This window comes from Tenrec ecaudatus, chromosome 5 (genome assembly GCF_050624435.1).
Source record: "Tenrec ecaudatus isolate mTenEca1 chromosome 5, mTenEca1.hap1, whole genome shotgun sequence".
NCBI classification, from domain to species: Eukaryota; Metazoa; Chordata; class Mammalia; order Afrosoricida; family Tenrecidae; genus Tenrec; species Tenrec ecaudatus.
In genome coordinates, this window is record NC_134534.1 from 146,486,232 (window position 1) to 146,498,568 (window position 12,337).

Genomic DNA, 12,337 nt, shown 5'->3' on the forward strand with positions numbered 1-12,337 from the left:
CCAAAAAGAAACTCACCAACTAAGGAACTCTGCCTTGGGGCTCCGTCACATCACAGTGCTCCCTTCTCTCCCGCACTCACGATCTCAAGCATGTGCCGATTAGTCTACACAATTAACATTGGAGTATCTGCGAACAATACCAAAGTATTAGCTAATACTCTGATAAAGTGATAATAGTATACATTTTAATAAGGTTTAATATTACTGTGGTTTGCCTAACTTTGAAAGTTTAATTAAGACATTAAAATTAATACTCTTTAGAGTCAGTGTTATTCTAGATCATATATCTTTTTTGCAGAGATACTTAAGAATAGAATCTTATAATGAAAAAGATCATCTGTTCTGCTCAGAACTTTTAGTTACTGTATAATTTTGATTATTTAAAGGAATGGGAGAAATTACTGTTTGGAGTTTGTTTTTTTCACGCCCTTGTGCAAGAGAGAAAGAAATTTGGACCTCTTGGTTGGAATATTCCATATGGATTTAATGAATCAGACTTACGCATCAGTATCCGACAACTTCAGGTAAGATGAGAAAGGGACTAATATGTATGAAATATTCCCGTGCAAGCCTGTTTGCCTAGGACAGTTTAGTCAATTCTCTGAGAGCACTAACAGGTGGGTGCATTGCCATAGCATTTCTAACTATGGTTTGTTTGTGAAACACTATGGAGAATCTCTCCGTCTGGGAACCCTAGTTCAACCTGCCTTAAGCCATGAGAAGACAATCTTTCACATGGTCAAGAGAAGCAGATAAAGGTTCCAGGACTTGGGTCGAGGCCCCTGGTTCTTTCCATGTTTTTGCAACAGCAACCTCGGTGTTAGCTTTATACAACTCTTTTATCCTCTTCCTCTCAGTCAGCGCTACAATGTAGCTCTGTCAGTTAACAGAACGAATTCAGAGGGAAAAGAATTGATTGAGAGACTTTGGGGCAGCTCACAGAATCAACGAGACAGCTGGAGAACCAGACTCAAAGGCAAGGTTTCCAAAGTTGTATCTAGACCTACTCCAAGTCTAGCAAGAACAGCCTTACTACCCTGACTGAATGTTAAACACGGAAACGTAACATAGCTCCCACACAGTCTCTGGACTTCCGTTGGCCTTCTGATACCGTGACCACACCTATGGTGTTCTTTGTTGTTTCTGCTCCTTTGCACCCTAATCCCTGGTTCAAAATCTAGGTTGGATGTGTCTAAGCAGCCAAGACCATGTCACAGGCGTAGGCTTGACTTGTAGGGGCGTCCAGGAAAGTGGCTGGCTGCGTTTCCCAGCTTCTAGAGACTCTTAGTGGGAGACACTCAGGTAATCAGCAGCTCTCTTCCTCCTCCCCGCCTACAGAGTGCAGTTCTACCCTGCACACACGAGCTGGAGTCAGCCAGTGGCAACTTAACAAGGACAGTGCACAAATCCATGTCAACTACTAACTGCATTACTTACATTAATGCTAATCCTCTCGGCAACCTTGTAAGGTTGGTTTGATCCCTATTTTTTTGTTGTTGAAAATCAAAGAGTAGAAGTGAACTTCTCCTTGACCTAGGAGTTGAATTTTTTACTTCTTTACTTCTAATACTTTTTTCCCAATTACTTCTGTCCTATTTTATCAACTATGTTAATCCGACTTGATAGCCACAGACGCTTGACTCTGCTTCTTTGCTGGGATTAAGGGTTTATGACATGGGGCCTCATTAAAGGAAAAGAGAAGTGTTGATAAAGCCTAATTAGGTGTTATTTCAGTCAAGGGGATTTTATAAGGCTGTAAATACAAGGGGTCTTCAAGAAGTTGGTGGTAAAATGAAATTAAAAGGTACTGAAACATTTCACAACTTTTTGTAGCCCCTTCATGTCATCATTTTTTAATACCAAACTTTAAGACTTCTTGGGCAGCGGTTCTCAACCTGTGGGTTGCGACCCTTTGCGGGGTCAAACAACCCTTTCACAGAGTCGCTTGATTCATAACAGTAGCAAAATGACAGTGATGAAGTAGCAACGAAAATAATATTATGGTTGGGGATCAGCACAACATGTGGAACTGAATTAAATGGTCTTTGACACCAACTCTGTTGGGGCAACCAAAGCTTGGCAAACGTGCTGAAACCCTCATACTGCATATAGCCAGTCAGCTAAAAATGCTGCATCTTCATGCTGAGCCCCAACCTGCAGCCTCCAGTTTCACCAGCCTGCATCAGCCCACCTTGAGGTCTGCCGGTATGAGTTGAACCTGTCTTTCACATTTTCTGGATTTGAGAAGGGAGCTTTGGTATTTAAACTATCTTCACCTGGACATTCCAGCAAGGCACCTCTCTCCAAAGGGACAGCTCAGCAAACTGACTGCTAAGAGGATGGAAAACCAGGGGATGCCTTGCCAATCTCCATTTCTTGGGGTCCTTTAGTTTGGGGAAGGGAGATAGGGAAAAACTTTCCTCTTTTCTCTTGTCTCTGAGAACATAGGAGGCCCAAAGAATTAGGCCTTCTTTTAACTTGACTCTGGACAACTTAGAAACCTTTTGTCATTGTGTTAAGCAGGGTTCTCTAGAGAAACAAAACCGGGGCACTTAGATTTTATATAAATATATATGGATAGGTTTATACAGTGAGAAGGAATATAATAGATAATTAGTCCACAATGCAGAGGGCTCAGGAGCTTAACGATGGGATATCAAAGTCAAGCAGTGCAAGGTAAAAGGATCCACCAGCCTCAAGCGATGTATGCACCAGCAGCATGGCTAAACCGGTCTCGGAGCCTCAAGCTCTAGCAACCTGATCCATGGGTTGGCTTGGCCCACAGGTAGTGTAGCCCACAGGTTGAGGCAGAGAACTAGTTAAAGCAGCAGCACGCTGGTCTAATCTGCAGAGAGAAAGAGAGATGGGGGTGGTCCTTGCAGAGCCGTTTATCTCTTCAACCTCCAATCAAACTGAAACCTGATTAATCCCACAAGTTCCTATTGGCCAAGTTGGTGCAATAAACCTAACTATCCCATGTCTCAACTGGGCATCATTTTTGGAACCCTGGTGGCTTAATAGTTATGTGTTGGGCTGCTAATCTCCAGGTTAGTCGTTTGAAACCACCAGCAGCACCAAAGAAGAAAGATGAGGCTTTCTACTCCCACAGAGTTGCAGTCTCAGAAACCCATAGGGGGAGTTCTTCCCTGTCTTAAGGAGTTGCTATGATTCAGTACTGACTCAGTGGCAGTGAATGCATCATTTTTGCTATAACTCCTGCATCATTAGGTAAACATTAGTGGAAGTTAACATCATCCCAATTCATATGCTATCAGGAATTCCTTTATATGGGCAAAGATATGGGACCTGGAACTTAAAGAGATAAATTCAAATCATGGCCTTGACACTTCATTAGCTGGGTAAAAGTTATTTTACTTTCCCCAGCATAGGAAAAATAGGCCAGGTAAAGGCTATACAAATAGTAGTTTTTATTGCTATAGTTTTTTTTACTAATAAGGCAACTAGAAAAGGTCTGTGCTGTCTGAGTGAAACTGTGTTGTAGCGTGTGCATCAGGCTTTGGCACTGTGATTTGCACTAGCTTTGTTTTTATTAAACCAGGGCTTCCTGGCCCCTACATGTCAGTAGCACTCTCTCTCCTTCAGCTGTGACCCTCTCAATGTAAGCTACACGTTGGTGAGTACCTATATTAGACTAAATGTCCTTGTTAACAAAAACCACAGCATTCAACCAAGGATTATTTGAGGGCATGTGAAAAAGACTTAATGATTTTCATGTCATCATTTCTATTCAGTTTTTTTCTTATTAAAGAAGCTTTATTTATTTATTTATTTGCTTATTTATTTATTCATTCATTCATTCATTTATTCTCCCCCACCACCACCCCCGGCAAAAAAATCAGGAGATACATATAGCCAATTAATTAAAATCACCAACAATCCCAGCCACCCAAAGACAACCAATAATGAGAATCCTTTCAATGCCTTTTCATACCTATCGTGGTTCATTGCTGTCCAGTTGGTTCTGATTTATGGTCGTTCCATGCGTTAAAAAGTAGAAGGATTTCACAGGGTTTTCCATGGTTTATTTTTCATAAATAGATCACCAAGTCTTAAAAAGGAATGTCAGGGTAGACTAAACTAAAAGACCAAACTCTCGGCAATTGGATCTGTTCCGACCCCGTAGGGCAGTGTAGAACTGCCGCCGTAAGTTTCTGAGACTGTACTTGTTTAAGGGACTAGAAAGTCCCATATTTCTTCTCCCAAAGAGCAGCTAGTGGTTTCAAACTGCAGACCTTGTGGATCACAACCCCATATGCATTAGAACGTTCAAACTCTTGTTTAGTAGCTGAGTATTTGTACCACCAAGGGAATGCTTATACATTCCCAAATCTATTTGGCTTACAAATTCTGAGAAAAAATTTTTCAGGAAAAGATTACTCAGTATGCCTTCCCCACCACCTGCAATTAAAAACAAAATAAAGCACTACCGCCCATAATCCAGAATAAACTATAGGTATCTGTTTTTGTAATCCCTCTGTTCCCCCCTAGGGGGCGATATGGCCACTTTGAGAAACAATACACATGAATATTTAATACTATATGAAAATGAAGCAAAAATTTAATGTCTTATAGATATTCTCTTTTCCTTTTTTAGTTATTCATAAATGAATATGACACAATTCCATTTGAAGCCATCTCATACTTGACGGGGGAGTGTAACTACGGAGGAAGAGTGACAGATGATTGGGACAGACGTCTCTTGTTAACTATGCTGGCCGACTTTTATAATCCGCTTATAATTGAAACCTCTTATTATAAGTTTTCCCCTAGTGGAAACTATTTTGCACCTTCTAAAGGCACTTATCAGGACTACATTGAATTTATTAAGGTACCTGCTTTCACTAAAAATAGGATTTGATATAAGTGTGAATTTTCTAAATGCAAATAGTGAAACATTCACCTAAAAATAACTGGTTTAGACAAGTATTATGGTTCCATTTATCTTTTATTCCTAGTCTTACTGAAAATTGGAGATTTTTGATTCATCTGTTATTTGTGGCTTAGTTTTTAACCCCTTATTGTTTTTAGCTTTTGATGGCGAATTAAATGAAGGTTTGTAGAGCAAGTCCGTTTTCCATTCAATAATGCATACACATGTTGTTTCAGGGAATTAACTGCCATTCCCACCATGCAACATCAGTTAGCCCACTTCTACCCCATCCACAGCTCCTATTTCCGGTCCTCTTCCTTTCCTAACTTTTTCTGCCTTTTAAACTTTGTCCTTGGGTGAAAGCTACCCCTCCCCAGCAGTTTTATTGGAATATAAGTCCTATCTCATACAGTTCAGTGGTTCCGTTCACATCAAGAAGAGTTGTACAATCATCACCCCAATCCGTTTTAGAGAATGATCTCATATGGTTAATTGTTCTAAGGAGTTGCCTGTCTCCTCAGAACAATTAAACACCTTAATTGCTCTATTATAGTTCACTTTATCCTACTGCTATCAAGTCCTTCCCTAGTCAGGGAGACCCTATAAGACAGGGTAGAGGTGACACATTGGATTTCTGAGGCTGGAAATCTTTCCAGTGACAGGCAGACTCATCACTCTCCCTAGGAATGACAGGTGGGTTTGAATTGTTTACCTTGCGCTTAGCAGGCCAACGTCTGATCCACTGTCCCACCAGGCCTCCTGTCCACCTCGCACATCTGCCTATTGTTGGGCTGAAAATTGCGCCTTGTCGTGAGTGCAGTTCTAGGCCTGAGGTGTGTCAAAGGGCAATTGTCTCAAGGATCCACTAGTCTCTCTCAAATCAGCAAGTCTGGTCTTTTTTTATGATTTTCGATTTTGCTCAACTTTTTCTTCATCTGGCTCACATGGTCCATTCGTTCTTTGGACCAATTATTTTCATGGGTCTTTGAATGTCTTCACTCATGTTCTAGAGTGGAGACTCATGGCTGCTGCTAGGTAGCCACTCTTGAGCTTTCAAGGCCACGTTCACCTGACTACATTTGGATATAGAACATTTTCTTTGAGGACTGTTTTGTGTCATTCAACCTTGATTGCCCATCTCATCCCCTCCACCCCAAGGCTATGAGGCCCAGGTCCAGCACTGCATTCCCTCAAGGTTGTTTGGTTATGGCTAAGTTTTCATAACTGTGCCTCTTGTATGTTCTGTGACATTCGTAGACATATTTGCAGCATGTGTAAATGCATGTAGGCGTACCCTCCCTCAAACCTATATACACTCGTGTGAGTGTAGTCCCACTCACAGCCCACACCAGTTCTGCTTTTGTGCATCTTTATGTTCCACTTATAGGGTAGTGATATCACTGTTATGGCAGAATTGTGCATATAATAATGTGATCGATCATTTTTAAGGTTTCAAAAATCATTTTAGTGGGAGCTCTTACAGACATCCTAGCATTCCATACTTCAATCTCATCAAGTAATACTGCAAAATTGTAACCACAGTCAGTTTTAAAACATTTTATTTCTTCTTGAACTCCTTGATATCCACACCCCTTATGTCCTCCCTCTCCTCCCCACAGCCTTTATTTATTTATCTATTTATTTATTTATTTTGCTGCATCTTACATCATCCAATATATCCATTCACATTTAGTTCTGTTGTTCACTCCCCTTGAGTGGGGTTGTACAGCCATCAGTGCTATGAGCTCCACCTTCCCCCTTTCTCCCCTCTCACTTCCTGTTCCCTCAGGGAACCATTACTCCTGGTACTATTTCTGAAGGGTTATCTATCTTGGCTTACATGCATTGAAATATCTTAATTATACAAATGAACATATGTAAGTCTAACTGTATAGTGAACAAATAAGCAGAGAGGCTGGATTATATGAAGAAGGACGTGGCATCAGGATTAGAGGACAACCTACTAACAACCTGCAATACACAATGACACAGCCTTGCTTGTTGAAAGTGAGAGGGACTTAAAGCACCTGCTGGTGAAAATCAGGGATTGCAGCCCTCAGGATGGATTACAACTCAATATTAAAAGACCCCAAATCCTCACAACTTGACCAATAGGTAATAAATGGATAAATGAAGAAAAGATTGAAGCTGTCAAGGATTTCATTTTATTTGGATCTATAACCAGTGCTCACTGGTAGCAGTGGTCAAAAGATCAAGTAATGTATTACATTGGGTTAATCTGCTGCACGTGACCTCTTTAAAGGGTTTAAAGGAAAGCATATTACTTCTAGGACTAAGGTGTGCCTGACCTAAGCCACAGTATTTTCAATTGCCTCATATGCATGTGAAAACTAGACATTGAATAAGAAAGACTGAAGATTGTGTGTGAATTGTGGTGCTGGCGAAGAATTTTTGAAGTACAACCAACTGTCAAAAGAACAAACATCTGTCTTGCAAGAAGTACAGCAGAAGGTTCCTTAAAAGCAAGGATGGTGAGACTTCTTCTCGCATACTTTGGACTTACGAACTGGAGAGATGGTCCCTGGAGAAGGACATCATGCTTGGTAAAGAAGAGGGGCATCAAAAAAGAGAAAGAGCCTCCAAGAGATGAATTGCCACCGTGGCTGTAACAGTGGGCTCACATGTAAGAGCAACGATGCGGCTGGCTCAGGGCCAGGTAGTGTATCCTTCTGTCGTGCATAGTCCCTGGGTCAGACCTGACTTGATGGCACAACAACACCTGCCCTCGCCTTAGTGGCCCTTCCACCTCACCTCCGGCAACCTTCAGAAGTTTCTTTTTGTTTGCAAACTTTTTGACTTTATAATAGTGGACACATTTATCCTTCTGGGAGTCATTTCCGGGAATGTAGTACAATAATGGCCCAGGAGTGGTGTCTGACCTCCTCTGACTTCCCAAGGGGGCCAAGGAAAACCAGACTACGCATCTGCCCGAGGCCAGTTCCTATGAGGTGAGGGTCAGACATGGCTTTTTCTTCCTTCACCAACTCTAGCATCAACCATACTTCCCACAACACTTGACATCTCTTCAGTTTTTGATAATCCATTGCAATGACCACACAGAGCTCATAGACAATATATACAGTTGTAGGGTTTATTAGTAATGTCAACAGGTTGTAATTCAGGATGAGAAATGCTTAAGATACAGTTTTTCGATCAGGATATGTGGGACACTAACACTGAAGGAAATATGATGAGGACTATATTCCCTAAATTATAACAGAGGGAATCTGGAAAGCCTCCACTTTGGTCAGTTAAAGGTAAAGTCCAAGTACATTATCTTGCTTTAAATATCATTCCCACAGAGTCTCTCCTAACAGCTATGCTGCCTTAAAGTGAGCACATGGTTGATCTTGTCTCCCTGTAGAAGCAGACATCCTTTTGCTATCTCCTCCTGCTGTGTCACCCAACCCACCCCCTCATGTGCAGGTATTGGGTTTCCTCACCTGTGAGCTCAGAGACCTTGATGTTGTTACCACCCACCTTGTGACACATGTAACTACTAGATATGCATGTCTAGGCTACCTATAAATGACCCCAGTAAGTAAAGGCTCGCTCTCTTCTCCCAGTTAGTTCCATGTGCACCATCAAGAAGGGCTGAGGTGAGCATGCTACCATAAAATGTGTCTGACTCCTTTATTTGATTCTCGCTCCTGTCTTTCCTATTCTCTATGACTTTACTGTAATCTTGATATATTATCTCCGTACAATCGCGCCTACTGGCCCTTCAGTTGTTGGAGGCGGGTTTCCTCTGACAAGAATGTGGTCTCATCCACGCCTATAGGCTGGTCTTTTTTTTCTGACTCTTAGCCTCTCAACCACACGATCTCTGCTTCTACCCTGCTCTGAAATGTTACAAAGTTCTTTTAGCACTGTCAATAAATGCCCAAAGGGCGTGCCACTCCTTTATAAGCCTCAACCTGAAGGTGCTTGACTCTAGCTCCATAAGTCAGCAAACTTACTTCCCTGGCAGCCCATTTGACAAGGGAGCCCTTCGTCTGAAGGCTCTATTTTCGCTGTATGGACTGGAAAGTCGGATGCTCTGTCTCATGCTCTTGATGCTGCTGTTCTTGCTTCTCTGACATCTCAGCTCTTAGTGTATGAGTATTTCAGGGGCTACTCCTGACTCTTAGTTCTTGATGGTAGTGAGATCCCCTATTTCTGCTTTTGAAACCTGCTGGGATGGCAAAAGGGACAAATCCCCATGTTAGAGTTCCGGACATCCTATTTGCATGACCCCACACAGTCATTTTGTGGGAGCTGCAAAGGCCATGGCTAGAAGAATCAGACCAAGTAATTCACTACACCACACATTTTCCTCCAGGTTCACCCATGTTAGAATTTTTCCATTTTGTTTTATTCTTTTTTCTGACTGTTCCTTTAACAGATTAATGAGAGATTTGTCTTCAATCTCATTATGTCTTCTGTTGACTTGTTTCTACTCTTTTGCCCTTTGAATGTGTTCTGTCTTATAACTCTTGATATTAACTTCTCTCTACCTGCTTTCATGTATGGTTTCTAATTTTAAATTAATTTTATCAGTTCATGAGTTTTCCTTAGTTCTTCCAGAGTTTTGTCTGTGTGGTCCCTAAACTTTCAGTTCTTTGAAGATACATAAATATCTTTCTTTTGAATTCCTTAGCGCATAGTTCTAATGCCATTTCTTCTTCAGGAATGTCTCCTGGTTCTGTGTTTTGGGTACTTGTTTGAGCCTCTGTTTTGTTTCTTCATGTGACCCGAGACCTTCTGTTGTCTCTGGGATCTTGTGTCACATGCATACTTAATTGGTGATCATATGTTGGTGTGATTTGCCCAAGGTTTGTCTTTGTTTTGCTCTATTTTGTCTTGATATATCCAAGAGAGTAGGGCGGGTGTGCTTACTTTGACCAGTGGCTTGGCAATATGTAGACTCCTATCCCTGGTCTACCGGTGGATATGACTGAGGAAGGGAGTGTGTGTGCAGTTCTGTTTTTTCTTCATGTAGAGAGTTGAGGGTGGGTTGGGCTGAGGTTAGCTGCTCTCTATCGTTGATCAAATGGTGACCTTTTCCCAGTGGGTTTAGCAGAAAGAGGTTCAGGAGTGTCTGGGAAGTCTTGGCATGACGGCTGTCTTCCTACAAGTGTGACACCAAAAAAAGAAAAAAGGAAGAGATAAGAGAAAAAGAAAAAAGTGAAGGGAAAGAAAGTGGGAGTGGAGGGGTCTGAGTCCCCTGGTGGTGTTCCTGCCAGCTGATAGGGGGAGACTATGGGGATGAAGCATCTCATCCTGGTCAACTCATTCTACTGGCCAAAGAGACCACAGGGCTGGGCACTTGGTTCTGAAAATAGTTCCTGCTAGCCCAGAGGGCAGCTGAGGCAGCATGCCCAGTCTGCCATTGTAGGTTCCATTGGCCAGGGGTGGGAGAGCGAGTGTGCTCTTAATATGGGGCTAGTTGTAACTGGCACCCGCTGCACCAGGGCATGCCCCCAACCTCAGGCACAGTAAGGGTTGTAAGGGGTCAGGGGGGCCATGGGCTGACGGGTAGGTGGTGGTGGGGTTAGCTACACCACTGATCACCAAAAGAATATGAAGAATAAGGGAAACAGTGTTCCTCTCTGACTGTCAGCCACTGTGGACACTGGTGACGCCCTGGGCAAGCAGGACTGCCTAGCAGGTTACTGGTCAGGACACTGCTTGCAAAAAGTCCAAGTGGAACTGCTGTGTTCTGTCCATATCTTTATACACGATTTTTTTTAAGTTAGTGCTCAATCCTTTAAGCTCAGCACTCCAGGATTATCACCTGCATCTTTCATTTCATTTCTCTTGTTACAGAGAATCTGGGAAAATGGTCTGCCTAGTCTCTTTACCCCCTTACTCTTTACACAACCCCCCCTTTTTTGCTCTACCTCATGAATTAATGTATCCAGTGACATGTACTGCTTGATTGACATGTTGTTTGTTTGTTTTGGTAGCAACTGCCCTTTGCTCAACACCCCGAGATATTTGGGCTGCATGAAAATGTTGATATCTCCAAAGATCTCCAGCAGACAAAAACCCTCTTTGAGTCCTTACTGCTCACCCAGGGGGGCGCCAAGCAGACAGGCGCCTCGGGAAGTGCTGACCATGTCCTGTTAGAAATCACCAAAGATATCCTCAATAAGGTAATGGACGTTTAGCTTCATGTCGATTGCTTGTAATAGAACGCAAATCAAAATGGCGCCTACATGACCATCTGAAAATGCCCTTGAACGGCACTATGAATTAGAGCCAGATGCCTTGGCCCTCAGAGTGTTAATTTCCACCTCTGTAAATAAGTGATAACACAGTGAAACTTGTGACAGCCGGAGCTAACAGGCTGCCCTGTCTGATTTCAGGTCCCATGAGTTTTCTGCCTTTGGCAGCCTACGGTCACCATTTTTCTGACTTGCTCTGTTTAGTGGAAAATATTTGCGTTGTCGTTCTCTGACAGATTTCTGCTTTTTACAGGTCCTGGTGTTTGTAGGTTTTATCATATAATCTTTGCGAGAGCCTTCTGTATAAGGTTCTTGCAAAGAGGTCATGATTTTAAGGGCTTTCCTTAATGCCTGGCAAGATAGTAAGTTCTTAATAACTATAGTTGTAGCTGATAGGATTAAAGTCAATGAGGCATTATCACTGATGAACCAAAGACAATGGACCTACTTAAAAAAAACCAACTAAAAATTGAATCTGAACTTCGTGGGTCAAGGACAGAATCTAAAAATTGAATCTGAACTTGGTGGGTCAAAGACAGAATTGTTTATATTACTTAGGAAGGGAGCACAGGGAACAAGATCAAAGCTGAGTTAATCACTATAGCCTTTTTCTTTTTCCTCTTCATAATACAACTCAGTGTGCTTAATCCTATTAAGTAGACTGTTGCTATCTATCTGCACTATTTTTCTATAAGCCTTAATTTCACTTAAGAACTAAAGGTACTTTCAAAGGATCATGGGCCTCGGCACAGATCTGTACAACAATCCTCCTAGGTAAGTACTAGAACCATCCCCACATGTCATATATGGGAAACTGAGGCCCAGTGAGGCTGAACAAAGGCTCTATCTCGCACCTGGTAGAGCTGCTAACCTGACAGTCTCCTCAGAGGTACCTTGGAAGAAAGGCCTGGCAATCTACTTTTGAAAAATCAGCCCCTGAAAACCCAGTTCTGCTCTGATACACATGGACCCACCACGAGTTCAAATCAGCTCCAGGATCACAGGGCAGTGGGGCTTTGAGGAACTCGTTTGCATCACCCAAGAACTAGTGGGGACACACCTTTGCCCTTTAAGAGTATGGGTCCCACTTGCTAGTTAGTTCCAAAGTCCTCTTCACCACTTCTCCTCAAGAGTGTCTCAGGTGTCTCCCAGAAATCACACAAGGCGCCTTCTCTTCCTTTGCTCTGGGGCCCTGCTACATTTGCGGACTCGGCTT

The 12,337-nt window shown here is 42.4% G+C and overlaps 1 protein-coding gene across 1 annotated transcript in view; it reads left to right on the top strand.

Annotated features, from left to right (window-relative positions):
- DNAH12 (dynein axonemal heavy chain 12) overlaps positions 1 to 12,337 on the top strand; it is a 185,315-nt gene that overhangs the window by 163,212 nt on the left and 9,766 nt on the right. Inside the window, exons 65-67 of the mRNA XM_075550753.1 lie at positions 387 to 524; positions 4,616 to 4,849; positions 10,861 to 11,049. Of these exons, the coding sequence (XP_075406868.1) occupies positions 387 to 524; positions 4,616 to 4,849; positions 10,861 to 11,049 (561 nt within the window). The remainder of the gene's footprint in view (positions 1 to 386; positions 525 to 4,615; positions 4,850 to 10,860; positions 11,050 to 12,337) is intronic.